Source organism: Chlamydotis macqueenii, chromosome 13 (assembly GCF_036417535.1).
Source record: "Chlamydotis macqueenii isolate bChlMac1 chromosome 13, bChlMac1.mat, whole genome shotgun sequence".
In the NCBI taxonomy this organism is placed as follows: Eukaryota; Metazoa; Chordata; class Aves; order Otidiformes; family Otididae; genus Chlamydotis; species Chlamydotis macqueenii.
Window position 1 is genome coordinate 11,009,934 of NC_141568.1, and position 24,849 is coordinate 11,034,782.

Sequence of the window (24,849 nt, forward strand, 5' to 3'; positions counted from 1 at the left end):
CATTTCCTACACAAAAAATATTCTCTAGCATTTTTCTAAGGTTACTCTTGACTCCAGGCAGGGCTGCTGACAACAAAAAGCTGCCCTTTAAATCAGGGAGCCAAGGCTGACTTCGGGACAGAGCCAGTACAGGCTCTCTCTGTACCATGTCAGATGGAAGCTGGTCACAGCAGGGCACCTCTTGGAAAAAAAAAAAAAAAAACAAACCAAAAACCAAACACCGCCTTCTTGAGTATGGTAGGACTTTATACTGTTGCAGTCTCTGTTGCGATGTTATCTTACTTGGTGTTGCTTTTTAAATTGATAACTCTTGGCTAGTCAGGATGCAAGTGGATGAAAAAGTGTGTGTCGCTTAACTCTCCGTTTTCTTAGTTGTGATATCATTTACTGTAATTCATTCTTGTGGTCTGCTATAAAACCACCCTATTTCCAAATCACTTGACACGTTTCCAAAAATGTATCTCATAGAAATGCTGATACCTAGTTCCCTTAAGCTTGAAATTGCCTTAGAAGTGTTTAACCATACAAATGCTTGGATTTTGTTAGTGCATGAATACTTAAACATTAAATTGCTGCATGAAGACTAAAGCACGGAGTGCTCTCTGGGAACTTGGAGCAGAGTACGGTGAGACCACACAGAATAAAATCTCCAGCCAGAGATTACTTGCTCCTATTGCAATAAGAGGAGGAAAAGGTTGTGTGTACGTTTTGTTTCTGTTGTCCTAGGACTGGCCTGGCACCAGTTCATCTGTATGGCTGCTTATAGGTATGTTGATTAGTAATGGCTCAGAACCCTAAAACCTCAGTAAACGTCGCTGAGTAAAGTGCATCAGTATTAATACCTATAACCTGAAGTACGAGGAGGGCACGGTAAGATATGGTGATATCAGTTTTCTAATTGCCAGTCTTGCAAACACACTCAGGGGAAGGAAAGGTTTTGTCCTGGAAACAGAAGCTGGGGAGGACATGGGCTGCAGGAGGGTGACACTCAATGCAACCCTGTGCCGGAATGTGTTGCACCAGGAGGAAATCCACCTGGGTTTCACTGCAGTCATCACTCTGCGACATTAAGAACTGCAGAATAATTTGTTTTTATAACTATTGTGAGGAGATCCAGTTCTGAGTGTACAGACCCAGCAGATCTGTAGAGCAGGAAGGTGACAGTTTTATGTGTTAGCTCAATCGTTTAGCTGTAGGCTTCCTGAGAAATGCCTGCGAGAGCTTGTCTTTGGGTTGGGTTGGTGTTTGGACTGTAACAATTCATACTCATGGCTCAGATACCCCAAACAAAGTATTGCTTCCCATTGTGATATTGGCCATAATTTGCTTCATTGCCTGGCAGCTTCGAATTATTTGACAATAAAAGTGTCAGCAAGCCTATAAAAGTAAAACACATGCTTAGAGAAAGATGATGCTTTATTTTTTTTCCAAAATGGTATACAGTGCTTTATGAAGAACTGTGGGCGTTTATAGTCCACAGTTTTCAAATCTGATGTGTTTTGTGATGCTTCACAGTCAGAGGTTAAGAAAGCTAAAATCGATATCAAAATGCCTGATTTTGGGGGGGGCTTGACAGCCAAAAATGTAACTATAAATTTACATTTTGTTGTGCCAATATTCTGTGAAAATAACACGGCCACATCTTACTCATTGTTTCAGAGGGACAGGAGGGGAAAAGAGCTTTTGCGCATTGTGTTGTTTAGTATTTCAGTTACAACTCTGCTTTGCAAGCCTGTATTCACTTTAAAATCAACAGGGCTTGAAATATTTTCTCCAAACTCCTGTCCTGGGCTCTTGCATGGGGAGCACAACCCCAGTTTGGTTGGACGCAGAGGGGCCGCTGCCAGCGGCACCAGGGACCCGCTGGGGCAGGGCTGAGAAGCTCCTGTAAGGAGGGAAAGGATCCAGCTGATCCTTTCTGCAAGGCTGCGACGTGTGACACGTGTTTCTGCTGCTTTTCGACTTCATACTGGTTTATATACAAAATTATTTTAGGTCGTGGTGTTAGACTTTTTCCCTGTGAAAGGAATTAAATGCTTTTAGTCATTTTTGAAGGTGATTTCTAAAACAGATGTAGTAAGCAACTTTTTTTTTAATGCTGTTGGCTAACGTATTAATGATGCATAAGCAAGTCATTCTGTCAGTAGAGCGACTGACAAGTTATCTGATTTTTCTCATACTTTACATTGTTCAGTTTTAGTTAATAATGTTTACAGTATTTTGCAATATGTTTGGGAGGAAAGATTATATAGAGAGACAGAACTGAAGCCTCGCTTAGGAGAGCTGTGCCCATGCTTCCAAGAAGCAGTTTGGAATATTTTTGCTATGAGTCTTTTGCTTGTGGTATAGCTTCTTACTAATTCTAGAAAATAAATTGAAACAGTAACACGGAATTTTTAGAGAGTGCTCAGGTCTTCCGACTGTTAAAACTGCTTTATACACCATGCACTTTTCACCCTGAAATGAAGCCACGTAGGTTTTCATTGCTTTTCCTCCCAACAAAGCAATGCAAAGCAAGATCAGCTTCTCTCTCTGAAGGTTTTGAAAGAGATTGAGCTGTGCAATAAAAAAGACTTCATCAGCTTCAAGCTAAATCAGTGAACACTTTGACATACAACCGTTCGCCTCTCTCTGATCAGCAACACTCCTCCTCTGGCCGCCTTCCCATTCGAGACAACCTCAGACACATCATCTCTGCATTCATTGCAATCGGCAATTAATAACTGCATCCTTATTGAAAAAGGAGTGAGGAAAGGGTTCTTCTGGAATGACTTTTTTCTTCATTCAACAGAAAACTGAATTCACAACTCAGTTTTGTAATAGACAACATAAACAGTCTGCTAGACAGGTAGCACTTAATTTATCTAAAAGGGAAATATAGTACAGTTTGGAGATACTTTGTTGTATTATTGCCTATGTTACTCTACATTAAACAATTCTTAAATGGTAAGCCATAGATCAATATGCCTATAAGGCCTATTTTCATTTGTGCATTGAATTTGTTTAGATTGCTGCTACACTTGATCGCAGTCCAAATAACATGAAGTCATTGTTCCTGTATCTGACCCTTGTTAAGACTGCATTATCAGGCAGGTAATTTTGTACATGCAGCTGAGAATGTACTAAAATACATTAATAATATCCCTTATACTAGTAGTTTACTAGCAGTTATTATCTAATTTCAGGTTAAAATAAATGTATTTTTTTCTACTGAACTAGAATTTAAGGAACCTGCTTTTAGAAGCTTTTCCTGGTTAGTCAACAGGAGAAGATAGTAGCTCACATGCATTTTGTTTGACTTAAATGTGCTTCACCACTTATTTTGCCTGGCAAGCAAAGATGTGAAGCTGGGATCTTCTCAGGCTCCCATTATTTCCTCAGGATAACTACAATATTTGGGCTATGTCCATGTCTTGGGCAACATTTTAACTAATGGATATGTTCCCAACTGAAGTTAAATGGAACAGAATTCCCAATAAGAGCCAAAATATTTCCCAAACGTACAGTTTGGTTTGGATGCTTTTTCACTGAAGCGTACGCAGGCTGGATGTTGTGTTGTGCTCTGAGGTGGAATTTGAAGGATCATCTTCCCTCATGTCTCCTCTTGTCTGAAAGCCAAGAAACCTGAACAAATGGTGCTCCCTAGATTGTGAGCCTTGTTTTGGTGTACCGTCAGCTTTGTGATACTTTTTTCCATTACTCAGTGCTCCAGTAACTTGAAAAAACTATTTAACAACCACCAAGTGATGAATGGGTTTGAGAAAATGCTGATAATTGTAAGGTTACAGACATAGCTGAAGTTTTGCCTGTGGTAAATCCAGAATAACTATTCTCCAAGTTATATGTAGAAAGCACAGTGACTTCCAGTAGACGTGGACAGGGAGTTTGGAAGTTGTTGGTCGCAGCTTTACTGTCACCATGCAGAGTGGACACTTACACTTGTAAATGGAGCAGAGTTAGGTCACAAAACTGCTGCAAATCCCACAGAGCACCATGAAACTTAATTTGTGATTTTGGTCGGTGTGGAATAGGTTGAAAGATTTTAGCTAATCTGAAATATGTATCTTGTTGGCACATTAGAGGACGTAGCAACTTCTTACATGATTCTTAGTTGCTGCAACTAGTTTCCTGTATCTGTAAATTTTCTGTGTGTCATCAGTTATTTTTAGAAGCGAGTCTAACCATAAAATCAAAACCTAGGCAGTGTTGATGGGGTTTCTGGTGTTGAGGTTTGGCTAGACTGGTTTACAGTTCCTATGTTGGTGTCAAATTATGGGGGTTTTACCCTGTGGGTCTGACATTTGCTGTCTGTTTTGTATCTTTTTTCAATTAGCAACTTTCTGGTTTAGCATAACGTATTTCATATTTAAGTGGATGTAGATAGTATTTGTATTAGCTCTGCATGTACAGATGTAACTTGCAGTTCTCTCTGTAGCATTCTCCAAAGGAGTTTGCTCCTGTAGCTTTAAGCCTTGTGCAGTTCTGCATCTGTAAACCATTGGGTTTGTTCCTGAAGTTCCAGTCCTGCAAGTCTTTCTGCAGGTGAACCTTGCCCAGGTCGGGGAGGCTGGCGATGACTTCAGCAGGGCTTGCGTTCAGTGCAAAGATTTGTTCATGGAGGAAATTGTAGTGTGGATTTTAAAATTTTTTTGAGCAAATCTGCATGAGTATGTGTCTGTCAGTGTATGTAGTGCAGCAAGAATCCCAGCCCTGCTGAAATGTCATTTAGCTTTATAATGCTTGCCTTTGTTTACTTGTTGTGCATTGCTTTCAGTGGCGGTTACATTGGAAATTGTGAATATTTACAGCTGAGTACTGTAGCACTTTCTGTGGTAGCTCATACTTATCTTTACCTCATCATGTATGCCGGTTGGAACAGAGCTGCGCTGCACAGTTTTCCTAATTACTGCTGTAATTAGGACAGGATGGCAGACAGGGTGCCCCACTGGAGTGTACTTCCTTCTCCTTGTGATGTCTGGCTGACCCTGCTGTGAAGCAGAAGCAAGAGGAAGACAACTCCAAGGTTTTCAAACACAGCAAAGAAAATTGTATTTCTTATGATGATAAGAGTCTCGTACAGTTGTTAGAGGTGATTGTGAGAAGACTTCTATTAGCAGATTTCAACTCTTGTTCATTATCTAAAAAATCAGGAGGTCACACAAATACTGTGTCAAGACCAAAGTCTTACATGTAACATGTGCCTTCTTGTAATCAATGTATGATGAACTAGGGGGTTATTTGCTCAAGTATTATTTGGTCCAAATAGTTAGTTGGTTATTTGCTAATTTTTGAGCCTGCTGAAACCAGTGCAGTGTCTTATCAGGCAGACTCAAAAAGCATAGCATTGCACATGTCTAGCCTGGTCCTTACAAGAGCGTAGGGACTCACTTGCTGTTCTTGTAGATTGATTTCTGGCAACTGAGCGATCGGTGATGAATCATTTATTCAAGTGTAGAATAAATAGGCTTCTCAAGGGGTAAACTTGAGGTTTTTTTCTTTATTAAAGAAAGCACTTAATTTTTTTTTTTCTTCCACCACTGCTGCAGAAAACTGTACTAAAGGTTCTTTTCTGGTTGGATCTTCCTATAATGCTTCTTTCTTTAAGCACTGTCAGGCAGTTTGTCTTAAAGGAAAGTTTATATTGCAAGCAGTGGCAGTCAACCTTTATTAGGGATGTTTTATTTAAACCTTCAGATGCATTTTGACACTTAGATACAAAAGGCCATCATTTAATTAACATTTCTCTTTAAAGTTTTGAGGTTAGGCCCTTTATGCAGTGCTAGCATTTCTCAGGAGAGAAAAAAGGATATGTTTCTTCTTCTGAGAAGAGAAACTGGAACTGAAGAGCCTGAAGTGGATTGCTCACTTACTTTTTGTCTTCCTTCATGCATTCTCTCAGTGTTTCCATCCAGGATCAGGGCAGCCCGTAAGGGTATCCATTTAAGCCATATGTAATGCAGATACCCTTCTGCTAGGAGATTCCAAGGGATTGTCCTCTCATTTGACTTTGGAATAGCATTCAAGTGGTGATTATATGGCCAGCTGCCAAAATGCAGATAACTCTTAAGGGCAGAACAAGATAAGTTTCTTCTGCTCTACTTTTTTTTTTTTTTTTCAATTAAATTTTCATTTCTTCCCCCTCCATTTCCTTTTTAGCCTGTTTGATATGGGAGGAGAGTATTACTGCTATGGCTCCGACATCACCTGCACGTTCCCTGCAAATGGAAAGTTCACTCCTGACCAGAGGGCTATCTATGAAGCGGTGTTGAAGTCATCACGAGCTGTAATGAAAGCAGTCAAGCCAGGTAAAAATCGGTACATGTCAGGAGGAATTGGCGAGCTTGATGAGAGCATTCAGACTGTCGAGACCATTATGTTTGGATTTTAGAAAGTACTGGAAAGGAACAAGATGACAAAATTAATTTCCATGTTTAAGCATCTACTAATAGAGGGTAGAAGTAGGACACAGAACATTTTCCATACAACACTTTAAAAGAAATAACACATAAACAATTATTAGTGGGATTTAAAAGGTATTTTAATCTTCCACTGTTTTTTTTTTTTTAATTCCTTTAATCTAGTGGTGACAGTTGTTACTCAGGCGTATGTGCACACTGGCAGCCATCTTTTCAGGAAGCTTATGGCAGAAACTGAAGTCAGAGTTTGAGTGAACATGTGTGTCGTGCTTCAGTTTATTTCAAGCATTTTCTGTATTTTACATGTACGCTCAATAGAAGTATTTTGTTGAAAAAGAGGATGGAGCGTATATCTTTTGGAAGGATACTCAATTAACCTTAAAAAGCTTTAGAAAGCACTGGCTATTTGGTACTTCACTATATGACTTTAAATTGCAGGCAAGCTAATTCATCAAGTACACGTTTTCGTAGTTGAAACAACTGCCTGGCTTGATGAAAATCTTATTTTTTCCGATTCTGCTTTCAGGGCAGCAAATAAATGCTTTTAGAGCTAACTGCTGCTGTGATTTTGAGTATTTCATTGGTGAAGGTACTTAAGCATTTCTCAATATTACTAATAGAGTAGCTTTGAGAAAAATGTACTTAATGCACAAAGCACACTTATCCTTTGAATTTAACATATTAGCTTTCAATTGTCGGGCCTTGAGTGCATGGTCTTTCTTGATTGCCAGTTAGAACATACATAATTTTCCTGTTATACAAGCTGGCAGCAGCAGTGTTAATTTGAGCAGCTTGGAAGGGAGCAATAACCCTTGAAGCTTATCTGCAAAATGAGACTAGATATTTTGCCATTTTAGTAACAATGCGCATACTCCATCATCTGCTGTTTCTCCCCTGAAGAATCTTGTTCTTTTTCCTTTTCATTGTTTGCTTTACATTTCAGTGCTGCCTTTAATTGTTTCATGCAACATTTTTGGCAGTATTTCATGCTAATAAGTTGTAGACTATCTTCAGAACTTGGGAGTTATATGATGCTTTACTCAGGATGGAGTAGAGAACTCCTGAATTTACTTAACACTTTATGTCTTTATTTTCTGACACTGTAAATACTAAGTTAAGTATTTCTGAAAATTAGTTGAAAGGATCCTTTACTAGCCTTGGGTGTTTGAGATTCATAGACAGAGAAATCATTCTTAATGTCTGGCAGAAGATGGTACTGGATTTTTGTTCTCATTGTGCTTTAGTTGTCTTGTCTGTTTAGAAGTATGGTGAAACTGCATTTGTGCTGTTTATGAGACTAGTAATCATTACTTTTCTGGCTACAGAAAGCAGGCTGAACACGTGTTCTGTGGACTGGTTCATTGGTTTGGTTCATTTGGTACCTCCATGTAGTGAAACTGCAACAGTGTTCACACTCTGTTGAATTACAGACCTGAGTAGACTCCTGCAATGTGCAAAAATTTTTACCATCTGCAAAAGTCTGCTCTTTAGGTCCACATGGCTTGTACCCTAGTTCTTTTGCAGCTTTTAACCTATCTGTCCACTGATGCAAAAAATCTGACAGTATTTTTATATTTTCCTCCTCTGGGCTCTCAAAAACACTCCAAAGGCCAAAGACTCTTTACTACTGAAACTGATATGACTTAAAATAGGTGGTTGGCAGAAAAGTATTTACAGTGTCTGAAATGAATTTACGATGTTCTGAAGACAGTTCAAACTGAAATGATGAGTTTGAAAAGAGAGAAGTCCGTTTTTATGTACAACTTTAAATAATTTTTAACAAGCAGATATTATTTAATATTTATTCAGATATTACTTAATACTATTATTCAAATAGTTACTTAGTTACTTTATCATGCTCCTTTTCTTACGAAAGGGGACATGGGAGATAAGACATTTCTGTAAAAGGCTTTCAAAAATCCTTTTAAAGAAATGTATCTGCTTTGTACCTTCCATCAAATTCCTTTAAAATGTTTTGACTAGCTGTTTTAATTTCTAAGACAGAAAAACTGCCATGTCATGTACTGTTGGACTGCTGGGTTGAAGTGGCATGGAATCTCCTGGAAGGCTAATATTCTGCTGTAGAAAAGAAGAAGAAATAGAAACACTGACCTTCATAGCATGGTTAGTGTCACATACTTTTCACTCAGTGTTACATACTGAGAAACCCAAGAACCCCTCAAAGGGGAGGATGCAAACTGAATGTATTGTTACTGCTGCCCAGAGAAAGCCGTTCTGTGGGAGAGGCTGCAGCCCCCTTCGTCTTGTTGAGGAAACCGAATTTGTTAGCTCATTGACTAAACACCAGGATCTGCTCCTGGGGGAGCCGAGTACTGTCACAGAGGGGAGCAGGAAGGGGCGATGTGAATTCAGCTCTCAAGTGTCTCTCCTCCCTGCCGGACAGAAAGTGAATACTTTAGGTCTCCAAAAAAGGAGGCAAAAAACCTTGCGGGTTTAGAAGCACTGAATGTAAAACCCAGCCCCATCATGTTTTAGTCAGATTTTCTGAATTATGGAGCCCTTGTTCATTTTGCTGTTATTTTTGTTTGTCTTAATTTCCCAGTGTTCCTGAGACCAAAGCCAATCAAGTGGCTTGGCTTAAATGGCAGTAACCATTCGTGGGGCAGGCTGCGCAGCGAAGTCAGCAACTGTAGAAAATGGTATTTCTCTCCAGCAGCAGAACTGGGGCCTTAGTTATGCCTGGTGGCAAAGGGTCACAGGGGACATCTAGTTGTTGTCTTCAGAAGGTTAATGATTCCCAGAGTCCTTCTCATTGCAAGATAGGGAGCAAGTACTTTAGGGAGAGTCGCTAACCAAATACTGGGTTACGTAACTGCGTTTATGGAAGGACACACGTTTGCTGGCACCTTAAATATTTCATATAGCTGTGTGTAGTTCAGAGATGTGCATTTATTTTTTCACTTTGTCTCTCATATGAACCTAATTGAGTCTTAAGTTACATTCTGAGAGATAATAGACCACTTAATATGTTTTGTTTAAACTTCTATATACAAACAGTTGTAATAATTTTAAAAATACTCCAAAACATTTTATTTTACTGTAGAAAAGCATTAATCTTACTACATCCTGTGCATGGTCCAAACAAACAGACAGCTCAAATCACATATGTGCATCTCCCTACCTTCCAACTGAAAGGACAGAATTCCATCTGCGAGCCAAATAATATATTCTGAAAGTTAAGAAATGCTCTCTGTGGGATTATAGCCCAAGTTCAGTGCAGTTGTCACAACTCCTGCCACAAACCAAATCTGTTTAAAATAAAAGGGGAGAAAGACAGACATATTCAGTCTTGCATAAGCAGCAATTTTGAAACTACTGAACATGGATCTCATATGAAGACAGCGATGCTTTTCGCTGAAGCAAAAGAGTCAAAAAGGCAAGCTTGTGTGGCAGTGGGATAATTGTCTCTTTCCTACAAAGTCATACTCATGATCCAAAATGTCAGAGAGGAATGTTGCCTTTCTGCTTAGGGGATATTCTTAATGCGTCAAGTCCATCTGGGTTAAATTTACTCTTCCGCAGAACTAAAATACAGGGGCGAAATGTGCAGAATATTGACACTTCCATTCACTTTGGTGGCTGAGGCATCATCTACTTCTTACTCAGAACAGTGGTTTGAGAAAGTTTGTCTTTACATAGATATTCTGCATAAAAAGAATTGTTAAAAAAAAAGTGAAATTGTAAAACCAAATATCCCAGACTTAGAGTGTTCCAGAAATTCGTATCTTAATTTGTCTCACTTCTGTGTTATTTTTTAATTTCATTAGATTTACTGCATTGGTTGAGGCACATCAGGTGCACTCCTGGAGCACATATGCCAGTTAACTTTCATCTGAAATGGATTCAGTTCATGCACTTCAAAACTCCGCTGTGTAAACCAAAACACAGTAAGTGGGGACAAGCAAGAGATTTCACCTCCAAGGATGATTGGAATTAAAATCTTCTAGGAGATATGCCTATTGTTTCTCCCTCTGCTATATTCCTGCAAAGAGAGTTGACTAAAGAGAAGCTATTCAGAAATTTATTTTAACCTTTTGTTCCATGCATGACCCAGACCTGTTTATTGTCTACTGTTCAAAACCTGCTCTGAATCAAGAATTATTAACGTCCTCACCAGTTTTTCTCAGAGTGCTCATCATAACAGTATGCAGGTGCCTGGCAGGCAGTAAATTCACTTGAACTTCACCTTAGTGATGTGGAAGTGTGCAGTAGTTCCCCTTCTGCAGGCAGTGGCAGACAGGCTGGAGAAGATAGTGTAGGAGCTATTGACTCATTTGGGATTCCAAGACTGAAATTCATCAGACTCAAGATTTTTTTTTTTTTAAGTGAGTTGAACATTGCTCTTGCTCAAACCCCAGCTGTTTTGATGTCTGTTACAGCTGTGAGTGCCCAGCCTTTCTGCAAATCAGACTCCACATTGTCAAGCCAGACACTGGTAAAATGAAAGAAAGTTATTAATGAACAGATGTGAAATAAATAAGTAAAAATTAAAATTTGTGGGTTTGAAGCAAGTTGCCTAGCATCCTGCTGGGAGTCTGAGGCAAGAATGGTTGCTAATTCCCAGTGGCAATGTTTAGGTGTATTTGCCATGCTTGCATTTTTGTGAAGTCTCGTTTCTTTTCCTGCACACTTTCAGCATTGTAACAGATGGAAGAGGAGTTATGCGGGGAACAGATACCTTCAGTGGTTTAGCAGGAGCTGTGCTTGCCGTGGAGTTAGTCTTCTGGAAATAAGGTAGCCCTAGAACTAAAGGAACTTGGGGCTTCCTGTGGATTTGCATCTTGTGGTTGGTAGCAAGCTTTGGTTGGTCTGATGGAAGCATTTCCTCTGGGCTGAGGTACTTCTGAGGTTCTCCCCCAGTGAATCCTCGTGCCCGTGGTAACACAGGAGTGGATGTCACAGTTTTGCTTGCATCAGGTCCTCTGTCTTTTAGCCAGCTGCCTACATTACAAAATGTAGCACTGGATTTACTCCTCTAATGAGTGTTGTTGAAAATCCCCAAAAGGTTTAAAAAGTTTTATTGTAAGACTGCATCATCAAAAAGGCCTTGCTGCTATTGAAATCCCATCAAAAAGAGTAGGTGATCATGTAAGTAAAGGACCAAACCGTAACACATCAGCACTGAGGTTCCAAGCAAAGCTCACACAGACAGCATCAGTTGATATTGCCTAACTCTGGAGTACTCAATGCTGTAACCATCAAAATGCTGCTTTTAGTGTAGCTCTCCCCCACGCCTGTAATTCCCCAGGCTTAAAAAAAGTAAACTAGCAACACTAGTAGGCATAAGGCTGTATAATGTAATGGTTAATGGCAGGGAGTGAGGTCTCAGTTCTAATGTCTGCAGTACCTCCAGTGGACAGCTGTCGTGGTAGCAGTTGAAAGCATGAACTGGAGGATAGATGAGACCCTTTTGTAGCAAGTTTGACATGATTGTTGATAGTGGAAAGATCTGAAGAACGTGAAAGGGCACATGTGAGTTGCTCCCAAGTACTGTCTCAGTTCATTCTTTATCCCAGTCAGTCAATGCCTGTGTGCTGAGCTCTGGCTCGTAATGGGGGAGGTAATACTTTGCAAGCCAACAGATAGTGATGTGCTTCAGTTTCTGTGTATGAAGCATATTCATACTTAACCCAGCTTTGAGTATCACTCAGTTTTTTTACTGTCAGTGATACGTATGAGCCCCATAGTGTTTGGAAGCTATTGTGAAGTAGCTTCTTTCTTATTCTTTAGCAAATACCATGTCCAGCCTCTCAAGTGCTTTCTGCTATTTATTATTTGGGTTATTTTCTTGAGCATTTAGAGAATATTAATAATTAGAGTACTATAAATGTAATTCCTAGTTGATTAGGACATTATTGTTTCTACATATAGAAAGTATCTATATGCAGTTTCTATTTAAAGTTTCTCAAATACATTAAATCTACTACTGTGTTGAGAGGAAACAAAAAGGAAGTCTGCTTATCCTTAAGCTTTGCAATTAAAGCTATTTTGGATTAATGCACTAGATCATAAACAGAGTCTTTAAGATTAATGAGCTAAATATTAGAGCAATCACATACTTTCCATTTTCATCCCTTTGCAATTGCACACTGGGATCTCCAAACATTCCTTCCTGTCTTCTCTGTAGAGTAATGGAAAGTCACAGGAGAAGGGGAAGGAAGGGAGCTTGTTGTGCTTAGCATTCCTGGTACTACTGCAGAACTTGTGTATGTTTAAAAAAATGAACAGAAAGAACTTTTTTCACTCTTTAAGTTATACACATTAGTATTTGAGGGGAGAGGGAGAAAGAATTAAAACACCTCGATCAATAAGGTCTATTGTCCTAAATTCCAGTTTAAAAAAAAAAATCTCTTTGTCTAACAAACTGCTCCCAAGGAACAGTTGAGTAAGGCCAGATTGGCAGCCACTCAATTCCCTATCTCTACATTTCTATGATTTAAAAAGCTTGTATATCCAAAGTCCTCATTGAACCAAAATTGCATTCAGACATTAGCTGCACAGCTGGGAATATTTGCTGGTTGATGTTTGTTTGTTTCAGTAAAATGAAAAATAAAAAATAGTTCCAAATATGCACAGAAGTTGTTCACCAAGTTGGTTTATGTGCGGTGTGAAAGCTTTCCTCCTCAGGATGCTGACATTACTGTAGGGTATCCCTGTAGGGTTTGTATCTGCATTTTTTCAAGTTGGAGCTCATGCTCAGGGGTATATGCATATCCTCAAGTCCTGCATCTTACGATCCGAGAGAGAGTATTGTGTTGCCTCCGGCTTTCAGACTTTGCTTTTCTGATAAATGCTGTTGAGGAACATCTTTAAAGAAATCTCCATCCCAGGACTAACATCTCTGATAATGAATGATGGAGATTTCTCCATATTAGGGCTGGAAGATCCCTTGCCTGGTTATAGCTTTCCCAGAACTCACATTTCACATAAAGACATGGAGTCTTTAAGCTCTTAATTCCTTTCTTCCAGAATCAAAGATCAGTCATTGCATATTTCATTGGTGCCAGGATTGCCATATAATATTTGAGCAAGAAAGTACAGTGAAGTGCACTTCAAAACCATTCAAAATCACGTACAGTCAAAAGCCTTTCAGGCAAAGCAGTATACCCATGTGTAAAGCAAATAAAGCATCCTTTTATTAATCTTGTAGATACCAGCTGATCCTTAGAGCCTACCAGTAATGGGTCCCCTTTTCCTGTAGGTGCTGAATGGATGCAAAAAAAAAAGTAAGTAGTTTCCAAAAAGCAAAGGTATTTTGAGTTAAAGAGGCCGATAGGAGAGGGTTGGAGCAAAAAGCCAGTGAGCGTAGACCAGCAGCTGTCTGGTTTGGACTACAGAAAGTTCTCTGTAGCTGATGGTCACTTCTCTGTCCCTGCTCCAGCTACCTCACCAGGTCAAGTCTTGCATTTTGCAGTTAAGAATGGGTGTCTGAAAGTGCTTCTCTCAAGTTAGCAGTAACCCTTCCACTCTGTAATTTCTTTGTTGTATTCAGTAGATTTAGGGCCAAACTGTGTGAGGTGCAGAATGATTCAGAGAAAGGCATTAGACCTTTCTGTAGGTCTAACGCTGAGGCTTTCCTTTAAAGACTAGGAGAAAAGGTCCTTGGAAGTTCACTAGCATGAAAGGTGAAAACCCCATGTTGTGCCATCTGCCATACACAATCTTAAAACCAGGCTCAGCGTGTTAGTATTTAGGCTGCTGCTGCAGTCATTCCTAGAGTTTGAGTTTTGGTTGCCCCTTTGTGGCAGAGGACCAAAGAAAGCCTTGTGTGTTTGTAGGTGAAGGATGCTGAACAAAGTTAATCCTACCTGGTCTTGATCTTTGTCTTCTGGGCAGCCGTAACTGCACAAATGTTGAGCTGCTGTGTGAAACCCTATTCCCACTTTTTATGCCTTTCTCTTGATTTCTTCAACTTTTGTTCATTGGCATAGCTTCCTAAACACTTTGCAATGGAGGGGCCTGCCTTAGCTAGTGTCCCCATGTACATCCTTCCAAGGAATGCTGTCAGTCAGAGTACTTGTTCAGTGAACAAGTACTGGTTTCATAAATAACCTATTTTATACAACAGAAAATGCTATGATTTGAATTCAGAATGGCAGTATGATTCCCTGTTCTATGTTCTAATAGCATGTCTCTAACAAAAAAAGAATACTGGTAAATTTAGCTCAGGTAGGATAGTACTAAGACTAGGAATTAGAATAACCCAAATAATTAAAGAACTGTTTAATTGGAAACTAATAGCTAGAGTATTTGCTGTAGCAGATCATGTTACTGGCAGTTGTTTCCGTTGTTAAGTTGAGCAGAGTTGTGTTTAGGAACATATGCAAATTCAAAATTTGCAGCTTCACAGATTACTGCTTCTTTTTGTCCATAACAATTCTGTAACTGTGAATTCAGATTTATTTTTGTTTGCTAATATTTTGAATACTACATTAGAGTAATTGTCACTGTATTCAACTAGGATTAAAATTTATTATGCCTAAAGAAAAGAGTTGTAACTGTTACTAATATTTATTCCTTCCAAGTTAGGTACAAGGTTCTCATTCACATGCAGTGGGCGTTTTCTTGCATGCAAGTCATTTGAGTTTTATTTTATGTAGTCCAGAGTTGTACTCAGTTGAATACCATGTGGGCACACTTCTCTGTTGTGCTGCATAAAAACAGTAGCTAATTTTGATCAATTTTTAGAAATAAATTAGACTGTAAACTGGACCTTTTGACAATAGCACAAAAGGGAAGGGTGTGGGAGCACAGTCTGTTTTACAGTTTGTATCATTTCAAAATGCCCATATGAATAATTCCCATTCAGATTGTCATATTTTAGGCGAAGTGCTGCTGATCATTATTAAGCTACTGTAGTATCTGAAGCAAAACAATTATTCTCAGAAATAAAACGTTAATGACAGAAGTTGAAGATTTTATACCAATTCCTCTGAAGAACAAATGCTTTCAGGGCATGTTGTAACCAGTACTTGATATTCACAAATCTTGCTGAATGGCACTGCAGTATTATTTTATTCCCCCTTGCAGTTAAGAATGTGTTTTTGTGTTAAAGACAGATAGGAAAGTAAATCTTGTCAATATATGTTTTAAAAAGCTATTTGTAGTCAGCTCTCTCTCTTTTCTATTGAATAGAGTCGGCTGTATTTTTCTTGCTGGCATTAATGTTCGTAAATAAGTTTCTCGTCGAACACTAGCTCTCTCAGATTGACCCACAAAAGGTAGTATAGCTTTTTGTGGTAATTTTATTCTGTCTTTTTTTCAGTATAAAGGGTTAAATCATCAGCCACCACTTACGAAATAAAAGCTGAAGGAACTAAAGGATGCACAGACAGTGCTGACAATCAAGTTGCGATCCTTGATTCTTGTAAGATATTAAATTAAAACCGTGTCATTGATTTCTGGAGCTCTCATTGTTGGACCCGTAACCTAACCTTGCCCAGAATAGCAGCAATCTGTTGAAATGCAAAATTTCAGACTGCAAGTCTCAGTGCAAACCTTCTGGGAGCTGCTCTTCCCCGCCTGTGACTAACTCGCAGGAGCTGACCCATGCATACAGTGACCACTGCAATGTTAGGAAAACGAAAATAGCACTGAGTTACTTCCAAGTGTATAAACCCAGGCACTTTAAAACACTTGGGCCTTTCTGCCCTGAAGTCCCTGTTGTACGGAGGTCTCTGAGAGCCCTTCAGAGGCAACGTCTGCAGGAGCTGCCGTGGCTCGGGGCAGACCTGCAGCTTTCCAGCCCAGCTGCACACCTGGGTTTTTCTACTGCTTGCAGTGGTTCTTCAGAGGTGCTGCTTGTACAAAGCAAACACCTTTAGAAGCCTTTACAGACTTACAGCCTAAAATGGTTGCAGTGTTTTAGCCGAAATTTCTCTGGTGAATGGTTTTTGGTTTAAGGCTATTTAAAAAAAAAATATATATATATATATATACTTTTTTTTTTTCCTAATTGTAGCAGGTTGTAGTATTGTAACATAATATAATTCTGATTTTAACAGTGACTTTGGGGAAATAACCAGCTTTTACATGGTCTGATACGCTCGGGTTTTCTCCCAGTTCGGTATTCAGGAAATGCACTCATTCCACATTGCAATTTGAGTTGAAGTACAAAGTTCGTGAGTCCTTCGATCTTGACACTGCATCAGCTGTAGCAGTCGGAGTGCAAACCTGCTAGACGTAGATTATGCTGTTTGCCCTGAATCCTATCTAAACACAGTCTTTTCCAAGCTTCAAATATTGATAGTTTCCACACTGCAATCACTCCCTGTGAGCGCTTCCCTCCTTCTCCTGGTCTTTTTTTCTCTTCTTTTCAACGTGCACCTATTTGGAAGGAACGTGTAATAAAATTCATGGTGTCTGCCAGGAGTGCTCGATCCCAATGCTGTATCTTTCCAGATATGCAAAAAATCCCTTCTCTTGCTCCACATCTGCATCTATTCAAATTGCTTTTCGTAAGGTTTCAGCATGGCAGTCTGTTGTCTTGACGTTGCCTCTGACACTTTCCAGGTCATCATATGCAGAGTTTATAATGGGGAGGATGGGTTTCCCGCTAAAACTGATGTGGTACTGATGCGAAAGAAATACCGCAATAGCACAACGCTGTTCAGCCTTTTGCAGAGGAGGTCCGAATTTCAGAGGTGACGTGGGGTCATCTCTTGTTTCCCTTCAGTAACTCCCGCTTCTGTCAGGCAGTTGCATCTTACTTGCGGGACTGAGGGATGGTTTTTGAAGGAGGCCATCCGGGTTTGGAGCTGTAGCACTTGGACTCATGGCACAGAGCAAGCTGAAGCCCAGTAACCCCTGCAGCCAGTACTGCAGCTGTCTGGCACTGCAGCAAATTCAGTTCCCATCACTAGTGCCCAAGCGAGTAGGAAATAAATAATTGTTTTTAATTATGTTTTGGATTGTTTTTTAAACTGGGTTTGATTGGAATTTTTGAGGACCTATTGTTTTAAGTCTGATATGGTCACTCTGTGTTGGGAGATTTCAATCTGTTCCAGTGCTTTGCTGGCAGGACAGGATTGCGTGTTCTGTCTGCATTTCGGGGGCACTGCCAGGGGACATCAGGCCTTTTGCCCTTGTCTGCAGACACTCAGAGATTAAATGTAACATAACCTTAGCACAATTTGGGGAGAAGTTACTACAACCTTGCCATACTCTTTTTTTTTTTGTTTGTTTTTTTGTAAGATTGTGACATCTGTGTTGGCAAAAAACCCCTACCCTACAACAACTAAAAAACCCTGCTAAATCATTTGTGGTTTAATCATTGTCACATTACAACCACAAAGTACCATAAGTAGCGGCCAAAAAAATCCTGTTAGGCCTTTTCAGAGCACTTTCCGACCAAAGTGGCTAAATACCACACAGTAATTTTAAATTACTTTTGTATGCTGTTTCTACTTTATGTTCTCGAATAGCTTCTAATAAGACATCAGAAAATAATCACTGGAATGAAAATACGAGTAAGTTAACAGCAACTGAGCAATAGTTTATAGCATGATGTGTTATAATTCATCATCTTTTAAATTCTGCTGTTCTAAAAGTTATGGTATGTTTGTTAAAAGGCAGGGATGCTTTTGATTTCTGCTTTCACTGGAAGCATTTCTTTCTCCTTTTTTTTGGAACAAGAATCTTCCCTATCAATACTGTTATCAAAGAGATCACCAGTTATTGCAGATATCCTTATATGATGTTTCTGAGTCCCTAAAACATGATGTTTTATCTGAAATTTGGTGGTTTTGGCAAACGGATAATTAGAGAGGAAATATTTTCAAGGCAGTAAAACAATACTTGTTTTATGTTTTTCTTTTCTGTGACACTAGTATCTAGGAATATCAACTAACATTCAGGTAGATGGGAATAAATGAAAAAAAAAAAACAAACCCTTGTAGTGAATTTAATGCCTTGAGTTTGTAATTTTTAAACACAGTACCTCACATCTGCAAACCTCTGCTGAACTTTTAGCATGGTATCTGAGAACTAATTCTCTGTAATTATATGTTGTTTAATTAATCCATAATCTGTCACATTTCATTATCAGTTATATCCACTGTCTGGTGGTTTCTGTGTAGTTCACTCTGTATCTCAAGGGATCTCAAACACTTTGGTTGCTGTAAAAGGTGCTTTTTGTCCTGGCCTCTTGCCCAAGCACATGCTGTATGGCAGGTAACGAATCACAACCTAATGAGCCTTGGTGACTGAGCTTTCCTGGGGAGCCAGTTGCTGGTTCAGTGACCTGTATTACCCAGTATCTCGTTTGGCAGAGAATTAAGAATGGAGCAGACACATCATCAGCAGATTTTCCTGAGTGCAGACTCATTTTGCTACAAGCTGTCAAAGTCCAAGGACCCTACAATCTAGCTTTCTAAACCTCATCTGTCAATGAAGTATAATTGGTTTATAAATTGGCTTAAAGATAATAACAGAACTAACCTTTCTACACAAAAAGCATATCTGCAACTATGATAAACTTCTCTAAAGCTTAAAAATAATAGTCCTGAATAATGTATCAGTGAAACATCCTAGTGGGTGATTGGTGGTGGGAGCTTAGTGCAGGCTGGTGTTGCAAAACAGACAGTTGTTGCAGTAATTCACATAACTGATGTTAAAGCCACTTCTGTGGAAGTTGTTTTGTTGTGGTTTTTAGTTGTTTTTTAACTGCTTTGTCTCACTACAAGAATGCTAATATGGTGTTTGACTTCTGCTGCATCAGCTTGCGGCAGGTAACAGAGCTCTCCACCAACCCATGGTCAATCAAAAAAACTGAAGTGCCTGAACATCAAGCAACCTCCATGAACTAAGGATTCTCTGTACAAAATGTTCATTCAGTTTTGTTCAGTTGGTTGTTTTCTTCACGTCTGCAAATGCTGTCCTGTTGGGCAGATTGTTCCCTGGCTGTGTGCGGAAAGGCTTCTTAATGATCATTTCCTTTGTTTTAACATGCTAGAGCTATCCACACGCAGATGTGCGCATAGACATCTCTGTGCTTTAACACAGGGATTCACATGTCCTCGCTGCAAGTCCTTCTGATACATCCAGATTGTTGAATTGCACAGCATGGGAGAGTACCAAAAAATTCTGTTCATGGCTTTCCTAGTCAAGTTAGCTTCTCTGCTTCTCACAATTACTGGAAGTTCAGGATGTACATAGGACAAGTAGATGAGCAGAATTTGAGGACTTTTGCTCGTAGAGTGTACTTACTAGTTAACCTAAGTGACAGTTAAGTGCAGACATGCCAGCCAGTCCAAGGGACAGCTAGGTTTGCGTAGGCCATTGTATAATGAAGATTCTAATTGCCAGATAAACCTAGTACAATATTAGGTTTAAAATAAATTTGAGGAGTTGTATATCTCTGTTTGCTGTATGTTAAACGTGTACAACCTATGAATATACTTTATGTATAAAATATACTTAGAGATGTTACTTAAGATGGCTTGCTTTCTCCAGTAGATTGTGTTCTGTACTTTTAAGTAATTACCTTATTACTGTAAAGTAGTTTTTTCTCTTAACAAAATTAATGTTTTTGAGATTAAAAGCGTACTAGGAAGTGCTTGAAGATCTGCGTTTAGATCCTCTTTCTTTGTCAAATTGCCTGTTTTAAAAAAAAGGGGGAAAAACCTGTTTGTACCCTATTATTAAAGTTTATTCCTACCATGATGGGAATCAGCTCATAGCAAACAAGACGAGGATATCACAATTTTTAAAAGTGAAGATCAGTAAGGTCACTCCACTTAGTTCACTGTCTCTAGTCAGCTCAAAAATATCCTCATAATTTGTCTTAGCACACTAGTAATAATCTGTGTATGTGTGACTGTATTATACAATGCTTGTAGGTTAAGTCTTTTGAGGGGGGTGCAAAATACCACTACACTGTAGTCATAGTAGAACAAAATGTGAAGCCAGACAATATAATAGAAAATGTAATCTATCTATAAATATTTTAAAAATTAAAACTATTTGAACACCTCTTTACTTGTAAAACAAGATTTGTACTATTTAGCAGGGCACCTCCAGTAGAAGTTTTATTTCCCTCCAGCCAGAGCTGTCCCAGTGCTATCTGCTGCTTCTGCAGCGTGCATGAGAGAGCTGGAGCTGAAGTACTTCCCATCTCTAGCAAAACTGATGGCACCGGCTAGGAGATGAAAGAGTGATCCAGAGTCGTTTTGCTGGGCTCTGTCTGAAGTGCTGCCCTTGTTCCAAGAGAGAGCCCAAAGCTGTGGATTTTCCATCCAGCCTCATTATTCATTTCACAGTGGAGCATTTCGTTGTCCTCAGAGTCTAATGAAATAGATAAGATGAATAAAAACCAAAACAGACAGAGAATGCAGAGCTCTGGGCAGGAGGAGGAGAGGGAAAATAGTCATGTCTTTTCTCAATGAGAGAAAAAGAAAACAATAGAGGGGAGGGAAGAAGGGGCTCTAATGTATTTGTTCAGTGCCCAGAAATACTCGGGACACAGCAGTCTTTTCATTTATGGCAGCAGTGTCATTCATTTGCTGTATTAAACTTCTGCAGACAAATGGATATGTGGTTTTGCTGGTTTCGTTTCCGATCAGTTTAATCCTCGTATCTCTTCCTTAGTTTGATAAAGGTCGCTGTATCTCTGTGAGTGGAGCCTGTGGGTTTGGATTGAGACAAACAGTACCAGCACAGCTGTAGAGGGAAGCTGTATTGCGAACAGCAGGCATCTCATCTTAAGTTGATGCAGAGCATCCGGGAGATGGTTGTGTGTTGTCTTACAGCAGTACAGTTCTGACCCTCATTTATATCGAAAGAGGATGAGGCTTCAAATAGTTGACCAGGGCCAGACGTTACATGTGGCTTTGCAGTCATCGGGATGAGAACAGAAGACTTGTAGTTATACTCAGCTAAGAAATCATGGGGGAGATCTCAAAAGAACATCTAGTGTCCTCAGAAAGAATATTAAAGACTTGTAGAATATTAGAGTTGACTGCAAAGTGCAAAGCTAAACTGGGAGTTACACACAGAAATTCTGTATTCCCACAACTACAAAATAAACAGGAAGCTCACTGTGATTCAGTAATACTTCCAGTTTCATATCAGTAATATCACTGTGATAGATAACAGTGATTTCAATTTATTGTGCAATAGACTGGAGTCTATTGTGAGATAGCTGTGAAACAGATTAATGTAGAGAAGTGAAAACTGCAGTACAATCAATGTTTTAAAAGACAAGGAGATACATTCTTGTAAAGTATAATTATGTTGAACACAGTTGTCAAAGAACAACTGGTTATAGTTGTATTAATTCTTACCGAAAGAAAAATCTAAGTTCCTTTTTAAAGGAGAGAAAACACAAAAATAGCACATTTTAGCAGGAAGACTGTGCATCTTTTCTAGATGAGCATCATGCACTTGGACACCGTTGGCTTTTGTGAGGAAATGGCAACCAAGAGTTTGTCCAGAGTATTGTGCTGCCCACCTCTGTCTTGTGGTCTTGCTTGGGCAAGAAAGGTCCTTCTTCAGCTGCACACATGCAACAGGCTAAAAGGTTGGATCTCTGAGTAATCTGGTGGGGAAAAGGAGGCTGCCTCTTAACTAACTTACACGCTGAGCTGATTCCCAGTCAGTGTTAATGGGAGCATAAAGGTGCATCGGTTTCTGTGTGGACAATGTGCAAGACAAAGCAGCCACTTACTCTGCAGTTTGTTTCTGACCTTTATATCGGAGCTGTATGAGACAACTGAATTTTATTTAATCACTCCTGTAAGATGATTTTATTTCAGTCTTTGAAGCCTCACTAGTTTCAGCAAAAAGTGCTAACGTAATTGTGATATGACATTCATGTTTACAAGACCCTAGAGCTGCATGTTTAACTGCATTAAAGCAAATGGAACTCGGTGGGGTTTTGGCCTTAAAAATTGCTCATTTTTTGTCTATTTAATCTTGCCAAAATTGAACAAGGAAAATATTCTTCTACTGTACCTTAGCCCTAGTTGTCTTCACTCTGCAACCGCTCTGTTGTTGATGACTCAAAGCCATGGTGAACTAATTAAGACAGTGCTGTGTTACTAACAAAAGAGCTGCTTTCTTTCTCCCTCCTCCCCCCAGCAGTTTGTCAAACAAAATCGTATCCTATACCAAAATAATAGAAATCTAATGTATCCTGGCACTCTGTCTGTAGTCAACCAACAGTATTTTGTAATGCTGTTTTAGTACATGTATTAGAGGACTTGTGTTTTACACAGCCCATTAACACAAGGGAATCATTAATTTCTGGAGAGTGTCTTTGCCAGAAAGATGTGGGCTTTAAATCTTCCACGTACGTAGAAAAGTACTGTCCATCTCAAATGTTCAAATGTGTATGACCATTATTGAAAATAGTAGTATAGCAGTATTTTATCCTCTGCATTTTAAATAACTGCATGTTACAGTTGACATTCTTGTGGATATATTTGCATCTGCGTAAACGTGCTTAGATAAAATGTCTTAACAATTTTTCACGTGAATCAGGATTATAAGGTGCTGCTGTTTCCCGTGTTCGTAGTTTTCTGTGCTTTGCACGTATGTTAAGATAATTTTGTCGTTTATAGTATTTTCGTGCTGATGTAGTTGCTCTTTCCACCTTTCTTTTTTATATAAACAAAGGGCACGTGTGTTACATCTGCTTTTTGAAAGTCGTCTTTAAAAACTTTTAGCAATAGTTAACTCAGCTGCTTGTTTCTGCTCTCTAAGGGGTCGCCTGGCCTGATATGCACCGTCTGGCTGACAGAGTCCATCTGGAGGAATTGACTCGAATTGGCATTCTGAAAGGCAACGTAGATGACATGGTGAAGGTTCATCTGGGTGCAATATTTATGCCACACGGTCTTGGACATCTACTTGGAATCGATGTGCATGACGTTGGAGGCTACCCAGAGGTTAGTGTTAGTCCATTCTCGACTGCCTTGCAGATTAACCCTTCTCAGTTCGATCAGCGTTTCTCCTAGTTTATGCAGTTGCGTCTTCTCAGAGGTGGAGCAGATGTGTATTTAAGTGTATCTTTTTCTGATTGTGATATTTTATGCAGTTTACTTTAAGGGAATCCGTTAGTTCATTAAAATATAAATTGCTTATGGGGAGAAGTCAACTAATGCCACCCTTTGGGCATTCTTAATCTGTTCAGTCTCTACATACTGTGTTTTTCCTCCATGAGTCACCACTGTAACATACATCACTCAAGGATACCCTATGCTGTGAGAGGTGTGTACCTACCCGCTACTTTAGATCTGTGGTGGGAAGACTCACTTGCTCGCTTCCAGGTGTGAGATAGCTGTGGGAGCCCACTGCTGCACTTGGGCTAGTAAATCCAGATGGCCATGTCATAAGGAAAGAAGCTGGCTCATATGCCTATCTTCAACTTTCATCTCCAGTGTCAACATGGGCACCAGCGTAGATATGTTGTCCAGGAATGAGAATATAAATAAAATATCCATAAAGACTTCCAGTCTTTTCAAATGTGAAAGCATAACCTCTTGCATTATGAGATTCTGCAGAAAACAGAATTATTACCTTTTTCCTTGAATTAACATGATGGTTCATGACTGTGGTCTGAAACTTGAATGGGTAAAATTCTGTAACTAATGAACGGTAAGGTGTTTGCAATGATACTAAAAAAAAAAAAAAATCTCTAGAGGAATTGAACTTAAGATTTGACTAAAGAAAGGAAGTTTACAGCAGCTTCAGAAAGATTTTTAGAAGGATTTTGGTTATTTGAGGCTGGCTAACTAAAGGTTTTCAATAGTACAGTATGAAAATGAACCTGAAAAAGAAACTAAGAACTTTTTAAGTAAGGTTTAAGCATATTTTGGAGCTTGTTCATATGAATGGACAGGCTACATAACAGCTGCTATTGCTGGTTCACTTTTGCAGACAGGGAGGAAACAGTGTATGATATTTGATGGTACTCATTGTTTTCACAATATAATTATTGTTGACACACAGTACTGTGATGACTGTATTTGGATCAGCTAATAAACTTACATGTAATAAAAATGAAACAAAAATCAAAAGCCACCCTATTCTGATTTTAAGGCTTGTTCACTAGCTAATACAGAAAGGATGGATATTCCCCTGCTGTCTCTCCTAAGTGCATTCTCTCTGTGTACAAATAGAAGCATTCAGCAAAGCTCAAGGGATGTGATTACTTGGAGAGCTCATGGCCTTCAAAATCCAGGACCCCAGTGTGGCATGCTTTTGCTTAGATTGTTTTCACTTCTGTTGTGAATGACCTTTCTGAATTTGGTGGACTTACATAAACTGTAGCCCGTGTTCAAGACTTGGGTAGCATACAGAGATAACTAAATTTTAGGAACAAGTGAGAAGAATTGTGAGAGTGAAAAGTACCCAGCTTGATTCTTATTTAGAAATTGTATGCTTTGAAGGTTAGAGCAAGTACCTTAATTTC

General features: G+C 39.2%; 1 protein-coding gene across 1 annotated transcript in view; it reads left to right on the forward strand.

Annotated features, from left to right (window-relative positions):
• The window catches only part of PEPD (peptidase D), a 136,235-nt gene that overhangs the window by 92,921 nt on the left and 18,465 nt on the right, over window positions 1–24,849 (forward strand). Inside the window, exons 12-13 of the mRNA XM_086758222.1 lie at window positions 6,157–6,305; window positions 23,139–23,323. Of these exons, the coding sequence (XP_086614348.1) occupies window positions 6,157–6,305; window positions 23,139–23,323 (334 nt within the window). The remainder of the gene's footprint in view (window positions 1–6,156; window positions 6,306–23,138; window positions 23,324–24,849) is intronic.